Source organism: Mastigoproctus giganteus, chromosome 7 (assembly GCF_048544385.1).
Source record: "Mastigoproctus giganteus isolate SK-2022 chromosome 7, ASM4854438v1, whole genome shotgun sequence".
Lineage (NCBI taxonomy): Eukaryota > Metazoa > Arthropoda > Arachnida > Uropygi > Thelyphonidae > Mastigoproctus > Mastigoproctus giganteus.
Window position 1 is genome coordinate 202,882,345 of NC_143581.1, and position 21,752 is coordinate 202,904,096.

The 21,752-nt window shown below is 38.9% G+C and overlaps 1 protein-coding gene across 1 annotated transcript in view; it reads right to left on the reverse strand.

The window, feature by feature from the left end:
• Positions 1 to 21,752, reverse strand: part of LOC150083598 (protein vein-like) — a 335,175-nt gene that overhangs the window by 38,829 nt on the left and 274,594 nt on the right. Inside the window, exons 4-5 of the mRNA XM_090378538.1 lie at positions 2,946 to 3,057; positions 447 to 505 (exon numbers count right to left, since the gene is read on the reverse strand). Of these exons, the coding sequence (XP_090234664.1) occupies positions 447 to 505; positions 2,946 to 3,057 (171 nt within the window). The remainder of the gene's footprint in view (positions 1 to 446; positions 506 to 2,945; positions 3,058 to 21,752) is intronic.

The following is a 21,752-nucleotide window of genomic DNA, read 5'->3' on the forward strand; positions in this document are numbered from 1 at the left end:
GATCCCGCTGGAGAAATTCTTAAATGGCTTCTTCAATCGAGAGTGTAGTTGGCCGATCTGAGGCAGAGAGAGTAGCGTATTTTCCAGCTCATGGCGTGACATGGCTCCTTCGGATTTTTTTAATTTTTGGAAGGTTAATAAAGCATTTGAAAGAACATTAATTTCCTGAGGATAACTAAGTGATAGGCGCTGCATAAATTTAAGAATTCTTCTTCCATGGAATAAAAATGCATAACATTGAAACTACTGTATTGTAAAGAATGAGAATGGGATTGAAAATTAATAAAAAATATTCTCCTTTTCAAATGAGTTGTTTTTACATAACTACTGTTATATAAAAAAACAATTATTTTAGAATTTCGTTTTCATTATGAACAAAACTTTCTGTAAAAACAACATTTTATATTCAGTAAAAATAGTTATTATTAAATAAAAGAAATACGTACTACCTAACGTGGAGATAGCCTTGTTCTCACAACGTCGACCTCTAAATCCATCCGCACACCTAATAAACAAAATACGTTACAGTTATATTTTGAAATATTTACAATAAGACATTATCGATAAAGGACAGGTATGAAAATTTAATATTTGTTTTGAATCGAAAGCATTCTTCAAAGCGCAGAATATCATATTTATCTAAAGACCATTTAAATATTATTTTATAGGAAAATGTGTGATGAAATAATTTTCTATTATTTCGTCGATCACTGCTTAGTATTCGACAGTTTATTATTGTGATTGTACTTCGAATCTCATCACTACTGTAAAGGAAAATTGCAAATCATGCAGTGGTTAAAGATTTCAAAGGAAGATGTGACAAAAATTCTGAACAACTGTCGTACTCTTCCTGAAAGTAATCAAGCTTGTATTAACTGAAAGGCATAATTTTTTTTTTACAAGATAATATGATGAACCAATAAATCATCATCATCGCGCATTTATATTGCTCTATTTTTGTACAGAAAAGTATTTACAAAGCCTCAAGCTTAATGCAGCATCGGTGGCTTTCCCGCGCCAAAGTAATTACTCGTTTATTCGAGTTGAGACAAGAGTTAGTTTTCTTCACCGATCATCCTTTTCACCTTAGTGGGTGTACAACATATAACACATGGCTACGAAGACTAGCATATTTAGCAGATATCTTTACAAAAATAAACGAACTTAATCTATCAATTACAGGGTTCAAATACAACCATTTTCAAAGTTGAAGACGAGGTTAAAAGTATTATAAAGAAATTAAAATTTTGGAAAAACAACAATTGAAACGAGTACCGAGCATTTTAGCACATTATATAATATTTGACAGATAATCAACCAACTTTGGACCAAATTGTCAAGAAAGATATCAATAATCATCTAAAATTTTTAGAAGCGACTTTTAGGAAGTATTTTCCTCAATTTTCTAATAAATTAAATTGGATTCGTAATCCATTCGATGAGTACACAACTTTGGGTAATGACTTAACTATGGACAAAAAAGAAAATCTTATTGATATTTCAATCGATTTTGGACTGAAAGTGTTATTCAAGAATAAAAATCTTATCAATTTTGGGCTTGGATTAAAAAAATGAATATCCATTACTTAGCGACAAAGCCTGTAAAATCTTGATGCAGAACCAGATGTAACGCTGTTTATCTTTTGATGAACCAAATATTGCTACACTTTGTTCAATTAAACAAGCCCAGAATTAAGTTTATTATTTATTTGATTTTTAACTATTAATATTATGTTAAGAATTCTTCACAATTACTGTAACTTCTTTTATTATATACAGATTACATTTTTATGTAATATTAATAAATTTAAGTTTTTTTTTCATAATATATTTATTTTTAATTCTTAAAAAAGGTCTTTTTGTTACGTATTGTTAATTATTATTATTATATATTAAAGTTCTTAATTTTAGAAATGTAACAGAATAAATTTTTCGGAAAGAGACCGTAGTTATTTTAAACACTTAATATAAATCTAAAACTACTTTAAATAATATTAATTCCCATAGGGTGTTCACGATACAAATCGTGTTGAAAGCAGTTCGGGAAATAAAAAAGGTTGGGAACCGCTGATCCACTAGATGCCTCCTAATCATTCAATATGTGTTATTTATACTCTGGCACTAACCACATAAGTCGACGAAGTTTACAACTAGTCATTTTGACAAGAATTTTATCATTAACTGTATTTATCCGTCACATGGACTCGAATAATGATCGACTCAAAACCGTGCACTCCTGCGTTAACCATTACTACGCCAGGCCTCACCTAGTGCGCCCTTCATCTGTTCCTCGTAGGTCAGCCGCACAAACTGGACCAAACCTATTGCATTCCTTTAGGAATATTCTTACTGCTATTGTTTTGTGACTAGGACTCTGAGTGGTAGTGGCACGTATCAACAACATCTAAAGTTTAAGACAGTACGCACCGTACCTATAGAGTATGTCTGTAGTCTTTCTAAGAGCAGTTTGCCCCATTTGGCGAAGCAGAAATTCTGCCAACTTCTTCTGAGTTCAACTCGGAACGAGGCAAGAGAATTTCCGACTAATTCAACATGGATAAAAACTGTAGAACACGTTTATAAATGCACACACGGTGCGCGTGCTTTATAAACGTGACCGTCAATTCTTCTATTCAGAAAGAAGAGTAATGTATAATCAAGGATTGGTTAACTCCTCTCCAATCACTGATATAGACTACCCCTCAGTCATCTGGGGAATCTGTAAACCTAGCCGTTTAGTCTGAATAGCATAAAATGCTGTTCAGGCATCAATAACTAATTAGCTCAGTTATAACAAATGACACCCTAATACAGCTTTCTGCACAATAGTTAATGTAATCAAGTCGAGAAACAAACATTTAAGCATTTAAAAAATTTTTCATTCTTAAACGTAAAAAAAAACTTAATTTTTTTTTCATCATTCAAATATGAGGAGACATACTCACAGGCAAACATATTCTCCAACGGCCTCATAGAGATAGCATTTGGCTCCATTCAGGCAATACTCATATTCATAAGGAGGACAAGGTTGTCCTATCAACGGCCACAAAGTGGAATCTGAAAATAAATAATAAAAATTATAAAAAATAAAATAACAATTAAGAAGCAAACAATAAAATAACATATATTAGGAGTACCTATATAAACCTATACGTTAGAGGTTGTAGAGTTAGATCTATTTTGGATTATTAAATAATATAAACGGTGTTGATTACTGAAAACGATCAACACAGTTTATATATTGTTATTTACTGTAAGACAATCAGCCAGCTCACTTATTTAATGAGTACTTCTTGGTATAATTTTTCCCATAAGTGTTCAGGTAACGCAGCAATCATAAGTTACGTGAAACTGCTCGTGTGAATCATTGTTTTGTCGCGAATATTATGATTTACCAATAATGTCTCTAATGGATATCTTCTTCTTCTTCTTCTTGTCACAGTTTCTTGAGGAGCTGTTGTGGCCACCAGCAAATTCCTCCAACTGCATCGATCATGGATATGCAAACTGATAAATTATTCTCGATACAGAATAGATAAGGTAGCCATGTCATGCGAGGCCTCAATTTTCTTGGGACGTGCACAAAAGTTATTGGGCACAATAGGATTAAATTCAAGTAAATCGGAGTAATCCGTGTATGCGAAGCTAAAATTACCTACCACAGCAGCGTTTCTCAAACTATGACCAGCCAATTTCAGGAGGTCTATATTTTTCACCCACGAGTACGTCAGAGCATCCGCGAAAATGCCCAAAATTTCTTATAAATATTTAAAAACTATTTTTTTTTAAGCTGTGGGGGTGGTCAAAAAAGTTTTGAAGTTAAAAATATGTCTCGCAGTCTACTAAAGCTTGAGAACCATTGTACTTAGGATGCCATTACTTCACTACACTGCAGTAAAAGGGACTGAAATTAACCTTTTCGAAGTGTTGTCAGTAGAGCAGGGGTCGGCAACCTTTTTGAGTGAAGAGCCATTTTTGATCTAATTAAACAACAAAATCCCAAGAGCCTCACTTCAGCTCAAGATGGGGAGTTTTTTTAAGAAATGGAATAGAGTAGGAAGGTATTTTATTAAAAAAATATATATTTTGAAATATTATTTATTAATAATATTTCTAATTAATATGACTTTTGCTGCTGAACTTCTTGAGCGAGTCTCTCAACATCAGGGAAGTATGCTGTAAATTTGATCTTTAAGCATGCTGAGAGACTCGCATTGTTCAGACGGTTTCTTGACATATCTTTAATATAGTTCAGGTTCGAAAATATTTGCCCGCAGAAATTCTTCGAACCAAAAACTGAGAGAAGTCCAAACGCAAATATTCTCCAATTTATATACGTTTCCGGTAAGCTACACCACGCATCGAACACAATTTAGTCTTGTTTTTTTTTTTTTTTTTTTTTTTTTCCAATTCATCTATCGGCATCCATTTATGTAGAATTGCAAGGGCAGCCAATTGACTCTCCAAACCCTCAATTTCAGTTTTAAGGCATTTTAGTCTTGCACTCCACATATCCTTGATTTTTAAGTCCCCTAACTACATTTCAAACTTTGCTTCATGTGGGCTAAAAGTTAAAGAGCCGCAGGTTGCCGACCCCTGCAGTAGAGCAAAGACTAGTCGCTGTACTTTTGCACATTCATCGAGACAACAGGGGCGGCCGTGTTGTATGACATTCTTGGCCAACCCATTGTTCATTGATTGTGCTGTTAAGGTATCCTCGAATTGCAAGAGCATAATGTTCAATGCACTATCTTATTGAAGGAGGTATTTTAATTCAAGATTCCTATCGCAGTTATGGAACGAACCACATTTGCAGCACATTTCATTACCACTTTCCTCAGAAAAGTTAGTCCAATTAGAAAAGCATTAGAAAAGCTACGTTAAAGGATATCTTCTTTCATATACAAAAATGTACAGCTAGTATTATGCATAGGGACTTTTTGAGTATATACCTGTGGTTGATTTGCCAGTTCATTAGACGAAAGACCAGAGTTTTTCAGGAGATAAAACCATGCAACTCTTGTCTGAGATTAACTCAGACGTTCTAAAAAAAAGTCCATGGAAATTCATCGGTTTGAACTAAAGCCTTTCCTACACAGCGCGAGGAGAACGGTGATTAGATCCATGCATTATATCGCACAGGAAATTCCTGAAAATACAGAGTAAATTTAGCCAGGGGCATAAAACAAAGAAGGAACAGAGGATGAAAGAGAAAAGGAGAGAAAAAAAAAAAAAAAAAAAAGAGAGAGAGAAGAGAATAACAGACCTCTTTGGCAAATCGATTATAGGCAAAATGTAAACATTCGTTTAAAATCTGCGTATAATCAAGCAGGGAAGAATATAAACGCTGATTGCAAATATTCATAGAATCTACAAAACTGAACAGCTCCTGTCATTATCCAAGGACATACGTTAACTTCCTAAAAGCATTGGGAAACACGTCGGCTTCACATTGACATCACTGCCACTCACTTCAATAGCCTGTCAATCACTCTTTAGTCGCTAAGGCACACACTCCATCCTCCTTGATAATGGCATATTTTTCACCCACGAACGATAGGTTGGAGCTGGAATATTCCTCTTGTTGAATAGTAATCATTTGTGCTACCAAAGTGGGGCGTTGGTCTGGGCCTCCGTATACCAGTTCATCCCGTAGTTGTTCTACAGGGTTCAATCAGAACTCTACGCCGGCTATTCCAACTTTCATGTCGATGTACATGAAAGATGGAAGTACATTCGTGTTCATGAACCATTCTCGAACAGCACCGACGGAATGACAATGGGCATTATCATGTCGAAACAACATGGATCTGTAACAAAGAACTGCTACATCGTAGAGAGTATGAAACTGTTCAAAATGTTAAGGTATGCGTAAGCGTTCATGGTTTCCCGCACAACCACCAAAGGCCTTCGGCCTCCAAACTTCATTATTGGTATATGCACTTTGGCAGCAGACCGTTCTCCAGGCATCTTCCACACCTACCCATCTTATCGGAATACGGGAATAGCGAGTTTCGTCACTCTATAAGACCAATTACGGCGTTTGTTGCACTATGCGAAGTGAGATTGCGATTGGTGATGTTTTGCTTATGCAACAAATCTCATCGAGACAGCAATTCTGTCTTCTTGAAATTTATTGTTCTCAATACAGTATACGAGCTTTCACTTTCGTTATATGCTCTGCGAAACGATATACGCACTCACGAAACCTGAGAACGAACACAGTCCACTCATAAAAAATTGATGCCTTAAACTGCTTGTTGCTGTTTTACAGGAATGCCTGACAAGATTGTCATACTATTCTTCCGAGTACCCTCTGATCAAATGGCGTGAGATTGCGCCGTCTTTCTCTGCATTACTGCAGAAGTGGTGTTGCTGTCACGCTTCATTTCATGATATCACGATGGTTGAATTTGGATATTGTAGGCTGTCAACAATTTCACGAATCGACTAAATAGCAATGTGACATCCGACAATTACACCGCAAACGAAATCAGTCAGCTTGGCTCTACGTGGCATGATGAGAATTGCTAACCAGTGTGGTTCATACGCCTTCTTTATATACAAATCTGAGTCATTTGTTTATCAGAGATAAATCGAATGCACTATGTAAACAGAGGTGTCCTAATGCCTTTTAGACAGTATAATACATCCAAATTGGTTTCTCCAAAGGGCAAGGCACTTAGGATCTCTATTCAATATCTTTATTAAAGCATTGCCAACGCGATTACAAACAATAAAACTAGAATCTTTATCTACGATACGATGTTAAAATTGTCGGGTCTGCTGGGTTGAGTTGTTTACAATTTGTGCGGAGGCGGAAGTATATCGTGTCAATAAACTACGTTTGCATATGTTAGTGCTAATATCGGTAAAGGACAAAATATAAAAGAAACCAGGCGTTTGCGGAAAAATAAACTATATACAATCCTATCATACTGTGCCAACCGCCAAAATATACCGATCCAGTGCTCCTTAAATTGCGCGACTAGATGGTCTCTCCTCCCCCCCACCTCACCCCCAAGTATATTCTCCATACGGCCGAGGCCAGAAGAATTGAAATATTCATTATGACTCTAAACATATTGAACGGCAGGTAGCCAGAGTGTTAGTTTTTTTTTTTTTTTTTAGTTTTTTTTTCTTTTAAGTGGGAGAGCAAGGGCTATCTAGGTGGCAGTAACGCATTATTTTTTTAGTGATATTGCTAGGAAACTCGTATGACAATAGTTGAAAATAATTATAAAAATACTCTTTGCTTTATTAACTGCAAGAGTTTTTAAATCCACCTATTTTAATAAATGTTACGTTCTGTTGTTTGTATTGAATACATTTTAAAAACATTGAGCTTTATTTCAGTTAGAGCAAAATATTCTTTACAGGGAGTAATACGATACACAATTATCAAGGACTGAAGGAAGAATACGTAATAAACGTATACTTTAATACGTGATAAACAATGGTAAGATTACTGCACAGAAAAAAAAAAAAAAAAAAGAAGCAGAGGTTTTTGGACATTACCCACGTGGAATATCCATGGAGGTGAATCGTTGTGCTCTCTATGTCCTTAAATAGTGATTGGCATTAGCCTAAATTTATCAAATGATTTTTTATTATTATTATTATTACGATATCCAGTTTGCTTCAGGTTCGGGATTCCAAGATGAGTGCGCTTGCTGCACCCCGACTGGGGACCTCTGACCTAAATTCTAAACGCAGATGAAGAAACAAAGAAGAAGAAATTGATAGATCGCTGAACAAGCAACAGCTAAGCACGTTGAAAACGTCACTTAACAGACAAAAATTACCGCCGGTCAAAGACTAAATTTTGCAATAAGAGGACTTCCCAAGAAGACCGCCACCTTAATTTACGGATATAAACGGGAGATTGCGACCTCAACCCCAATATTTTTGGAGGGGATTGTGCCAGTTTAGTATGCCATATGTTAAACAGGAGAGGAAGGAAGGAAGCAAGGGCAATTCGCTTATAAGCGGTTCCATGCTTTTTATTTTATAGTGTATTTAATAAGTGCTGCTATTTTTATCATTAAATATTCATTAATAAGAATCTGCACAAACTTTGGGGCACCTGACTATTCGTATCCGATCAGTAATTTACTCTGTGGTAAATTACTGCTTTGAATATCAACTGTATTAAAATAATATTGCATTTGTAACGATATTATTTAACTTTTACTATTTACCAGCCCGAGTACAGTCAACTTTTTAAAAAGATTTTATTATCAAATTCAAGATTGATTATTGGTAATTAATAAAAGAAAATCGGCAATTAAAAAAAAAAAAATATATATATATATATATATAAATATTAATTTAATAATAACACCTTTTATTAATGCTTAATTTTTAGTTTAATTTGATTATTAACAAAACCTAGCTAGAATGCATTACTTTATAAAACTTCTTGATAGACAGCATTTTCGCTGCGACTTTTTTTGACAGAATCTGAGTCCACTTTGCCGTTTCTTTTCAGTCAAAACTTGAATAGCACTTATACAAGTTGAAACCTAAATATGACCATGATAAAACTCTTGGTTGGCCGTTTTATTTTATTTATTTATTTATTATATTTTTTTGTGTCCTTTGTATGCGGGTCACAGCCAAACTATGGCAACTCCGCTGTCTAGTATTTGAAGAAACAGTACTAATAAAAGGCAATTGTATTCTGTGACTGGCCACTTATTCCAAATGACAACAGAAACTGCAATCATTTGGTTGCCATCCCTGAAATGAGGAGCCGGGCCAGGGTCTACTATCTTTACTTACATGCTTATATTTATCCTTACACGCTTAAAGCAATCTCAAGTCTTGTGGGGCGTCACAATCTGGTTTCACATCATGATTAGATTTCATTAGATGACTAGGTAATGAACTGATCTACTAGATACTGGTTGACTAAGTACTCTGTTAACTATTGCATATTTTATTGTTACAACTCGAATCAATACTCCTGTTAGCTACTCTTGATCTGACTAACTCCTACTGTGACGGTGCAGAAAATTTTAAAAAACAAAGGTCATAAAACTTAGCTCACAGTCAGTGTGGAATGACAGTCTAGCATTTCCAGAACACAATACAGTAGTATTGATCAAGAGTACGAAACAATTCAAGAGCCTAATAAGCGGAATGATAACTACTCAGCACAGTACCATGAGTCATGCGAATTAGTATTCATTCCTTTAGGTGGCACAAAGAACCACTTTTCTGTTCAGTAAAATAGCACGAAGAGATTCACATTAACAACTCCCGTGGTGGCACAAGAAACCGCAGAAAGAGCCAGATCGAAGAAATAACGACATCGCTGTGAATGCTTAGCTCCATATGCTAAACGAGATACGCGAGGCAAATGCCTTGGTGACACAAGAAACCACCACCAAACTGATGCCAAACGAACTTAGGGTGGACGACGTCACACCAGAGATTCGATTCCCACCGCCGACTGAAGTTGAGGTGATACTTCCCGTCAGACGGAAGGGCTTTTATGGGTTATTTTCATTCGTTGTTCCCGAATAAGAGGTTTCATTGTCTTTCCTCCCAGCAGGAATTCGAGCTTTTTGTTCAACTAAAAGAGAGAAACTGACCAGGAAAGACACAAAAACAAATGAAATTTCGGTGTTGACAGTGGATTTAATTTTGTCCTCGATGGAGGGAATTTCCCTTCTATGAGGATCCATGCAAGCAATGAACTTAAGGGAAAAATGTTGATGATAATAATCATATTAAACTAAAATTCAAACATTATAATTCTAATGTTAATCATGATTAGGCACATATACAGTATGAACCTTGGTAAATGTACTTTCACCATCAATGCACAATAAAATTAATGAAATTAGAGTCCATTTCCACTCTTCTTTTCAGTCTCCTCGCACAATTCTTAATAGCGAAACTTTAGGCCATCACGTAAGAATCTTGGGGGAAATTTTTTCTGACCCTCAGCGCATGCGGGTATTTTAGTCAAATTCTTATAGAATAATTGAAAGGAGATTTCTGGTTCATCAACAAATTTTTGTATGGTTAACTGCTTATCGAAACGAAATTTTTGATGCACTTCAGCAACCATTTCATCACTCTGAAGTTGAAAGTCCATCTGAACGCTGGTCATCTTCGACAGAATCTTGACCGTTTTGGAAACGTTTCGTCCATTGATAAACGCAGGCCTAAACAAGCGCAATGAGAAAGTGCAACTATTAACATTTAGAGGATTTTCTCTATATTTTTCCTATTCTTCGCGCAAAACTTAATGTACATATGTTGTTCTGCTTTCGTACCAATTTATGAATGTGACAGAAGCCTAAAAGTATCCGCCCTGCAACACGTGCTGCTTAATAACGGTTTGATACAGTGGGAAGCGATTCGAACTTGTAATGTAGTGATCCCTCCTGTCACCTGTACCTGCATCGCTTATTTTACCTTAGAAGTTTCTTATCATACTTCATGTTACTCTGTTCATCTTAGAATCATACAATACACATTTGATATATTATTTGTTATATCAAAAATAAAGGTTACATTTTAGCATCACTGTATAACACTGATACTCTCCTCAGTGTCAAGTTGGATGATTTTAGTCAATTTAATTTCTCGAAATGTTAATAATCCTGACTCACCGAGTTCTCTCATTATATATTATATAAAACGTTTGGGAATTGGCTCTAACGAGAAAGTCAGAGAGACATTAGATTTTCAACCCATGTTCTGCAAGTCTTTGATTAGGGTCCTTCCCCTCCATCACCACCACCAAATAAATCTACATTAGTTTCGGGTGCTTGAACCACTACTCTAGATGTAACGGTCAGATCGACATCAAATTTTCAGTGTATTTTTTAATTGACCTCTGGGGCGGTTTTAGGTCCAATTACGATTCCATAGCCTCCCAGTCTTCTCTCCAACAAAAACTTTGCTATAAAGTTCAAACAACATCTCTGATCCTTTTAAAATCAAGGCTTAATTCAGAACATTCTTCAGGACTTTTGTGCCAAATTTCATATCAGTCTACGTCCCCTGTACGTCCATTCGGCGCCTGAAATGCAACTCAACGCGTACATTATGTAATTTGTTTTTTCCCTGTTGCTGCAACAACAATTCTTCCTGGTTAGTATTGTTAAATGACTTAAGCGGAACGCCATACTTAACTTGACGTCAGACTTTTTCAAGCCATACTAATTCTCCTAATTTTGAATCCAAACACCATAACTTGTTTTCTTCAGGCAAAAGAAACAGCCAAAGTAACACTTTAATGCTGTAAATTAAAAAAAAAAAAAAACTTTTAACGGTGAGAAATACTTATCAAACAACAGATTTCACGAAGACAGAACTGCTTTTGCTGACCAGACGATGTAACGAATGTTGTTTGTTTATAATATGGGCAGATGGCAACTAATATCTAGAGATCTTAGTTGCTATCCTTGTCAGTACATTGCATTCCTAAATTGTGTGTATGCTATGATCGGTTTGCATGCTTTGTGAGACGACGCATACGAGATTTCAGGATAAAAATCCATGCAACCTTCGTGATAAAAGTTGGCCACGACATGTAACGAGAGTAAAAGCTCCTATACTGTATTTATCAACCGCACATAAATGAAATCACCCATTTTCAGAAATGCAGATTACCTGCTGAAAAAAAAAACCATGGACAGCCACAGATAAAGGGGCCATAATCAAAAATTCATTCCGGACAACCTACCCGAAGTCACCAATCTGGTTCTCCCCAGGTCTCCTGACAATCTATCTGCTGACTGGACACTGAGCCATCAGGGGAAAACTTATCACCCTGGGCCTCACCGACAACCAGTTCTGTTCCTGTGGCCAACTTGAATCACGGGAGCATCTGATGTACCAGTGCCCATTATATGAGGAGCTTCGGTGCATTCTGATATCAAAAATTCAATTCATCCCGAGACTCTGGGAATAATATCTCCTGGAATCAAAGGAAACCTATGCTGCATTTTCCAAATTCGCCCAAGACCTGTTCGGAAGGCTTAGGGCTCTCCCACCACCACAGAATCTACATGATCTAGTCTTTCCACCAATTTTCCTGGATGGCACCTGTTCCGGGATCTGTGACACCTCAAAACAAGAGCTATGACCTTCAGCTCCGCTGCCAACGCTACCTGGCGGTCTGAATAGGGTGCTCTTACCCGATTCACTTTAACTCCCTATCCCTCGGCGGGAAGAAAGGTTCCCTGTCTCCTCCCCCACCACCCCTTCTTTTCCCTCTGGTGGGGCAAGGGCGTGCCCCAGTGATTCCCGGAGTTGTCTTCTCTATTGGCCACATACTTCTGTCTTTCCCACTCAGCCTTCAGTCTCCCCTCCCTCTCTATCTTCACAACTAGCGTCCAACCTATGTCAAAATTTACCGAGCCCAAATTCTAGTGTGTGTGTTTTGTTTTAATAGGTCCTAGCCACTGAAATCTCAAGAAACTAGATGGCAGGACCTGCCAGAGTACTACTATAAAAATTAATGGGTGCCTGACCTGCCTTCCCGGGGCAGAGTGTGGCAAACGGTGGACCCCAACGGCTAAAATGTCAGATGAACAACAGTACACAACACTACACTCTACAATATCCATACACTTAAATCTCTGGCCTCTATAGTGTTCTGTCCCAGACGACAACGAATGTTACACGGAAATGGGGGGGGGGAACCCCTGGTGCCGTTAGACCCTAAACACACTTATACCTTCTGAAAAACTTATCTGGACAGGAGGTATGAAAAAGTAACTTCGTGCAAAAAAAGGTTTATATTTGCAGAAATATAAATTATTTGCAGAAAACAGATCATAATTTTTTTTCTGCAACATGAATGCTGTAAAGCAGAACAAAAATATACGATACCATTAAAAGAGAGCATTTTACTTGGGCATTGTAAATGTTCGAATCCGTAAGATTCATGTTGCTAAATATGAAATGATATTTAAAGCGAACGACTTCATTAAAAGAGGGGTATTAATATGACTAGAGGCAAATTTTGTTTCCTGTAGCAATAAAACGACGAAAAATTGTTGCAGGGTTCGGAGAGGCTCCGTGCCTTCTTAGCAGTTACCGCGTGATTTAATGTATTCCGTTATGGATGCTCAAACAAACATATGCATCACCTAATGTATTTTGAACCATTCTCAAATGGAGTGTCAACACGCGAAAACAAAAAGGGGGAGGGGAACAAAGAACTGTTTTCTTTGAAGACACTGACTGTAAACTAAATTCCAGAAAGACAGTGCAGCACGATGTTACTGTTTAACAGCATTCCAAGAGACTGTAACGGATGTCAAATAACCGCGTGCTTCTCTAACGTTTCACTTAAGTACCGGAAAATGGCGCGAGATAAATAATCCTAGTCGCTTAATCACTTTATCGCTGCTCCCCTAATTTAAAAATTAACGTTTCCGTAATGGTCGAGTCACTGAACTAGATCTTACGCTTAAGTAGCGTCATGTATATGTAAAAAAAAAAAAAAAAGGAAGAAGAAAATAGAGGGGGAGAAAAACCAACTTAGATTTTCTTGAATAATATCAGAAGCGAAATAGGCAACAAACTTACCATTCAGAAACTGTTGAGTTTAAAATTTCCATCATTACCGAATTTCCAATAATACACGAGGAAACTTTCAGAGACTTTTTGAAAATACAAATTTTCAAAAAGGTTCTGCTCATCGCCATTTATAAATTTGGGTGTGCTGATTCTGAATATGATCTTCTTACTGTTTGCATAGTGGTTCGCCCAAAAATGAAAGATAAGTATACACTGCCCAATCAAAATATTATAACTACCTATCTAGATGGTACGTCCTCCTCTTTCTGCTAGTACTCCTTGCACACACAAGGCATGGCCTCTATAAGACCTCTCAAGTTGCAGGAGGTATGTTGTACCATGGCGTCCAGTAGATTTGCGACAGTCTGTGGTGGAGGGTCCAAACGCAGGATCTGTCAATTCAGAGATGTTCTATAGAACTCATCTCCGGCGGCCTGGAAGCCACATTCGTGGTCGGCGAACCACTCTCGAACAATACCGGCAACGTGGCAGGGCGATTTTCCTGCTGGAACACAACTGTTCCATCTGAGATGACAGTCACCATGAAGGAGTGACCTACCTAATCAGTCATAATGAAGGTAGTTTTTAGCATTCCGAGTGTGGCTTAGTGTTCCAAGAGATACCCAGGAAAGCATGCCGCAATTTGTTGCCGTAGCCTACATCTATCGTCCACGGCATAGCAGGAAACGTGATTCACCGAAAAAGGCAACTTTTTACAGTAGTTAATGGTCCAATGACGCCATTCAGATACAAACTTTAGGCGTCGCTGACGATGGGTGGCCATAAGCATGGGTACCTTGACCGAACGCATATTCCGGATGGCTATACAAACGACTGTTCGTTGGATCGTGGTCTTGAAAACATCGCTGGTCGTCTCCTGATCAAAGTCCGTATTCAGTCATTTATTCCACCGTTTAACGTCTATCGGCTAACACAAGGCGGGCCAGCGAACGTTCACTACGATCATCGATCAGGAGTGGGCAGCTGTCATTGCTTTGCCGACAGCTGCTCCATCCACTATTCGTCCACTTTAGCTTTAGATAAGGTGAAAGTACTCCGCGAACAGCCCACAATATTCGGAGTTTAAGTAATACTGCCACCCTTCAATCGATATCCGATAATCATCTCTTTTTCGAAGTTCGTCAGATCACACCCCAATGCACCAGACAACACAGAAGAACCATTTACCTTTGCAGAGATGAACCTAGCCCTAGCAAAGACAAAAGAAGGAAAGACCCCTGGCTCTGACCTCCTTGAAGTTGACGTGATTAAGAAATTCGCAGAACTTTATCCTACCACCCTACTCAGTCTCTTCAATAGATGCTTGGCTGGCGGCTCCTTCCCTGCTACCTGGAGAGAAGCTACGCTCAAATTAATACTTAAAAACCCTGAAAAGTCGACTCACCTTCCTACCTCCTACAGGCCAATAGCACTGCTCTCTGTTTTCCCTAAACTTCAAGAACGACGACTCCTCTTCCGCCTTACTGATTGTTACAATGGAAAACAACTTGCCTCAGCACTGCAAGTTTGGCTTCAAGACGGGTCTCAGCTCTGAAGACGCCGTCCATAAGTTCATCTCCCAAGCCAATGAAACGCAGCACAAGTATACCCTAGCCATTATGGTGGATTTCGCCGGCGCCTTCAACCAGCTGTGGTGGCCCAGCATTATTAGGAGGCGGCGGCTGGCTGGAGTTTCCTACAATCTCTATGAGAGTATAAAATCCTACCTCAACAACAGATCCGTCCAAATTATAACCAAATATCAAAGAGTCTCCAGATGTGTTACCCTGAGTTTCCCCCAGGGCTCTATTCTGGGACCATTCCTGTGGTCAATTGTTCTGGACGAGTTCCTGGGGATGGATCTCGGCGGGGTCTTACCTCTGGCCTTCGCTGATGACCTTATTCTTGTAATACACTCTGACACAAGAGATGGACTGGAATTGAAAGCAAATCGAGCTCTCGGACGGCTACAGAATTGGGCCTCACTGCACCAACTATATCTCGGGTGAAAAAACGAAGTCCATCCTGTTGAAAGGGAAACTTAAAATCCGCAGACTCCCAGTCATGAAGATAAACAACATACCAATCAGATTATATACTGAAGTTAAATACCTAGGCCTCCACATAGATGCAACCCTCACTTGAAGTACCTTGCCATTAAAATAAGAAAATATGCAGCCATGATCAGAAGAATAAGCCGGGCTGACTGGGGTCTGAAGCACAAGGCCCCTCTCTCTAATCTATAAAGCGGTATTCGTACCGATTGTTTGCTATGGGGCTTCCGTATGGTGCACCAGAGCAACACTTGAGCGGAACAGGCGTAAACTCGATTCAATTCAGCGATTTATGATTCTGTCTGTTACCAGGGCGTGCCGCACAGTCAGCACCACTGCGCTCCAAGTCATCGCAGGATTCATGCCCCTCTACCTGGAAGTACTGAAAAGAGGCCTCTACCAGCGCCACAAGAAAGGTATTCCCACCCAACTACTGAATCTGCATCTGGACCTCACAAATGACCATAAGCGAAAAAAAGGCGTGTCGCCAGCTACCTGCAGCGTGTATGGCAGGAGTCCTGGAATGCAACAAATAAAGGAGAAGTAACTAAGAAGTTTCCCCCCAAAATCGCCCTTACCTATCCCAAGCTTCCTCCCTGGTATTCACCTGGACTGCAGGCAACCTTCCTGCTTACTGGGCACGGCCCATTCCAGCAAAAGTTAAAAGCGCTCGGTATCGAAAACAATTCCTTACTGGCACTGTGGAGATGAGAAATGCTGGGTCCACGTCATGTACGAGTGCCCCTCATATGATGATTGCCGCCTACGACTCTTCACCGAGATACAATCCAACCCCTGCCAACAAGAGCACATCCTCATAAACGATGAAACATCTTATGCAGCCTTCACACGATTTGCACAGGCAGTTTAGTTATTAACACCAGACGGGTTTATCACACCCATGACAGGCCTGACCGGAACATTCCACCACCATTGCAAACCTCAACAGGGGTAGAATAAATGCATTACCCACATCTTACTCTAATTCCTAGTGTGCAGGAAATTATAGCAACTAAGCTATCATGCAAACCCCACTCTGGGGTAGGATTATGCTGGTACCCTGTTGTGGGTGCGGGATCTATGCTACTGGCACTCTGCTGAGTACGGGATATCCCTTCAGAGCGCAAGGCCAATCGCGCTCATACGGGAGCACCTGCCCCTGTGACTTTAATTCCCTATACCCTCTCCCCCACTTCGCCTTAAATCACCGGGTGGGCCCTTCACCTTGGTCCATCTCTGTTCCTTACCCTACATTCTGACCCACTCTACTCTTACTCTAATTCCTAGTGTGCTCTCTTGAACAAAAATTTTTTTTTTTTTTTTTTTACTGTCTCTGTCAGGAAGCTCAGGCGACCCTGGCAGAGACCAGCCAGAGTATAACGGGCAGCCTGGCTCACCCCGCAGTGGTGGTGGCGGCGGGCAACGTAGAATCCCACTAGGGGCCCTGCGGCCAACACGACAACAGAACAAAACACAGTGCTTAATAAACCAGACATTACACTTTTTTTCTAGCCTTTGCACAGTTGTTCCTCATTCCATCACAGAGTACATACGGCGCAGATGTGGGAAACCACCGGTGGCGCCTGACCCAAAATACTATTCCACTATGACTAGATCACACCCCTTGTCCATGTCGATCAAGTACTTCGTACAGATCCGTATGGCACAAACCTGAAGTATCACAATTGGCTGTTTTCACCGCGACACATGTGCCACTAGGCGGGAGAAACGGCCGATTGCTAAAACACAGGGGTAGTCAATGTGTTGACTGGTCAGTGTATATGCAATAATACTATATCGAATTTGTTATCAATGTTTAAGTTTTGCAGAGAATCGAATGTTAATCTTTGCTGAAAGTAAACAGCAAGCTCAAAAAATCACAAATTAAAAAGTAGGAAATCCTCCTAGGATTAATGAAAAAAAATTCAAGGGAAAACGCCTACCAGGAAATTCGCTCGGCAGTAGTCATTTTTATTTCCACTCCTTGCAAAACCAACGTCTGCTTAACTTATGAACTAATAAATATGCCACCTTTTACTTTTGCATCAGACAATTATAGAACCACAGACTGTATATGATTTAAAGTGTCACCTTGAGGATCCAATACTTTAACAAATTGTGTGACTAGTCCAAGCTTGATGTAGAATGGTGGAAGAAAAACTGTTTCTTGGAACAACAAGAGATTGTTCACTACATTGTGTGTGTTAAGTTACGGCACATGGTGGTAGACCACTCTCGTCTCTTGTAATGCTTAACTATTGCTTTATTATCCAAGAGACATAGAAAGAAAGGGAAGCTAGTAAAGCAATCTTGAAAACATAGAAGGAATAACAGCAGCTTTAAGTCCCCTCAGACATCCCATTTTCACTAGCCATACTTGATATTCCGTAATGCATCTTTTCCAGAAATCACAATCCACAAGAGTGGTATCTTTTCCATTAAAAGATAACACTATTTTCGTCACTTTATTCGTAAAGACCACTGAATGTAGTGGTCTTTACGACTAAAGCTACGTGTAACACAAGAATTCTGAAACAGTGCAAAAATGTGCAAAAGTGACGTTTTTCTTCTACATGTGCAAGTCTTGCAGCTGGAATCCAGTAGATTGTATGCTTTTAAAAGAGATGCCAGAAGCTCTGCAATTTGATTAAACCCAAATCCCTCACTAAGTCATCTGATTAGGAAATGCGGCTTTTTACTTGAACTGGCTTCCAAAGTATGATCTCAGTTATCCTGTTGAAAGAATGCTATAACCAAAGAAACTAATCGAACTATATTGAAAAAAAATCAGGAAAGCTGTATATGATCCAAAATACCTAAAAATTGAAACAGCAATGGATCTCTTTAGGCTCTACCCCTGGCGAACTCTCAGTGAAAAAAAATTGATATAGAGGAAGCTGCGTTTTGGCTTCAGAAATGGTTGTCTTTTATTGCTAGAATGGCCATGTCAAGAGTTTGCGTCATCTGCCCACACTGGAAGCCGTGGTGGTCCAGCATCCTTATGCACCAGTTTAAAGAAAAACAACGGCTACATGCCCAATTCAAGAGATCATTCACAGAAAGTTCATATTCAGCGTACTCAAAAGCCAGATAGAGTTTCCAGAAAACCAAGAAGTAGGCTATAAACTCGTTCATGGAGAAGAGGATACCGTGTGGCCAGCGATCCTGGTCGGCCAATCACATCCGGTCAGCAGAATCGTTAGACCTGACCGAATGGTGCGATCATGTAACCCGGTTCGTCAAAACAGACAGTGCAGTTACGGACTCCCCCTGGAACAGTGCACACTACGGCATAACTAATCTCACTAACGTGACAATTGGCGAAGAGGAGGATGTCCAATAAGAAATCAATGGGAAGTGACTCTATTCCCACATTTTGCCTTAAAGTTGCCTCCTACTTCATCAGCGATGAGCTGACAAAGTTGTTTAACAGAATTTTACAACAGGGAATCGTCCCAAACGCTTGGCTAAATTATAGTAATCCCAATTCCAAAGGTGCAGAATCCGACCTCTGCTGCTGACTATAGTCCTATTTCAATTTCCTCCCCTTTTCTCAAATGCCTGGAGAAGTGCTTGTTTAAAGTGGTTACCAATGAGATCCTTTCCCAGAGACCTCAGCATACACATTACGCGCTCTCACAAAGATCGCCGATAACATGCATACAGGCTCTGAATTTGAAAACCCTTCAAGCCTGGGAGCAAGGCTATGTTATGCATTCTGTTTTTCTTGATCTGAAAGCGGCCTTTGATTCAGTACAAGTTAAGCCACTTATGTGCCTCCTGGAGAACTACTATGGGTTCACGGGTAATGTCTCGAAGCTCCTCAGAAATTTGCTGACCAAGAGGTACCTTACCTTCCAGCAAGGGAATAACTGCATCACAAAACAGGTGGAAGTCGGTATACCCCAAGGTGGATCGTTGTCGGCACTGCTTTTTTCAGCGATATTTATTCCATTAATGAATGAAATATCTGCGTTTATGGCCTACGCCGACTACATTGTATGTTACCTCTCAAGCCCGGCTAACACCTCACCAGACCTCATCCAAAATATCTTCACCCACGTTCTGGTCCAACTCAAGCGACGTCAACCCCACGATTGACGTTGGCACATGTATGCTGCACATATGTGCATGTGTGTATATATGTGCTTGTATGCACGCAATATAAATACAATAAATTTTTTTTTTTTTTTAGGTCCTAGCCACTGAAATCTCAGGAAATTAGGTGACAGGACCTGCCAGAGTAACTTAAGCCTACTGGGTTCCGGGTCTGCCTCCACGGGGCGAAGGTGGGGCAACGTTGGGCCTCAGCAGGGGTCCAGCGGCTAAATGACCAGATGAACAACGGTACACGGCACTACACATATACAATATCCATACACTTTTAAATCTCTGGCATTTCCAGTGAACTGGTACACACACAATGAAAACTATGCGGAGATGGGGGAAACCCCTGGTGCCGTCTGACACTAAATACACCTTACACCGGTGTTTCCCAACGTGGGTCCCACGCCCCACATGGGGGAAATTTGATTGTTCAGGGGGGCAATTCAAAAATATGATGAGCAAGAAAAATGGCTGCTTAAAATTGATGAAAGATGAGAATCCAGAAATGCTTCTTGTGCATTGTGTTATTCATAGGGAAAACTTGGTAGCTAAAAATATTTCGCCTGTTCTTCATGAAGTACTAAAATCAGTTATAAAGTGTGTCAATGCCAAATGTGAGCGTCTCTTCAAGCTTTTTTGTGAAAAACAAAATGCAGACCATGTGAGACTTTTACTTCACACTGAAGTAAGGTGGCTCTCGAAAGGGAACTGCTTGAAAAGATTTATGGAACTATTTGATACTATTAGTGACTTTTTAAGTGAAAAACCTGAAATGAAGCATCTGTTAACGGTCGATGGTAAAGCATTTGTGAGTTATTTAGCCGATATCTTTGAAAAATTAAATATATTAAATAAACAACTTCGAGGAACAAATAAAACTCTCGTCGATGCAAAAGCGAAGATATTTGGTTTCATTACATTTATTGAATTATGTCAAAAATATATTTGTAACAAAAATTTTGAACACGTTGGCTGCAAAAATGTGAAGTGACTGATACCGCTGTACTTGTTATTGTCGATCATCTGAAAATTTAAAAGAAAGGTTTTCTGATTTAAAACAAATTGATTTTCCAACCTGGATGATGCAACCAATGTTAGTGGATTTGTCTGATGTATCAACGCAGTACCAAGAAGAACTCTCAGAAATGCAAAATGATGAGTCAGTTAAAACTTTATTCAATATAAAAGAAGTGATGGCATGGCTTTGGGATGAAACAGAAATTAAATACCCAAATTTAACAACCAACTTTGCAAGAGAGCTATTGTTACCTTTTTCCATCTTCATATTTAGCTGAATGTGGATTTAGTGCCATAAATGATTTGTTACTAAAGAAAAGAAATCGACTGGATATCACAAAACGGGGAGACTTGAGACTGAAGCTGACTGAATTGGAGCCCAATATAAAATCTCTCTGCGGCAAGCACAAGGGTCTCACTAAATTTAGTGCACTCATCTAGAAGTGACCTTCACATGGAATGTTGAAATTATTAAACAATTAAATAATAATTACTAAAAATTAAAATATTATAGAAAAATCTTTCATATAAATTATTTTGTACTTGAATTTTAGTTGTCTATTATATGTTGTGAAAATTTACTTGCTGTTTTTTTCTTAATAATTTCCTAATGATTTCTTCCTAAAACCTAAGTCTTGTGTCCTGAACAAGTTGTAATTAGGCTTCATTTAGGGAATAATGCAATTTTTGAATATAAAAAATATGTATATCGGTGTTTCCCAACGTTACATAGGGGGCATCAGAATTTTAGAAAGACTTAGGTGGGGCACGGTAAAAAAAAGGTTGGGAAACACCGCCTTACACCGTACCTCACCAGACCAGGCAGAGGAATTATCGAATTCTGTCATCCTGAACAAATATCTCTCCTCTTCAAGAGCATTACGGGCTTTCTGGGGTATGAAACTTGATCTTTGTAGAGTGCACAACAAGGAAACAGTCAGAAAATTTCTCCTCTACTACTTTAGTTCTATCATCAGTTATGGTATTGAAGTTTGGTCGGCTGTTCCTATGTCTCGTCTGAAG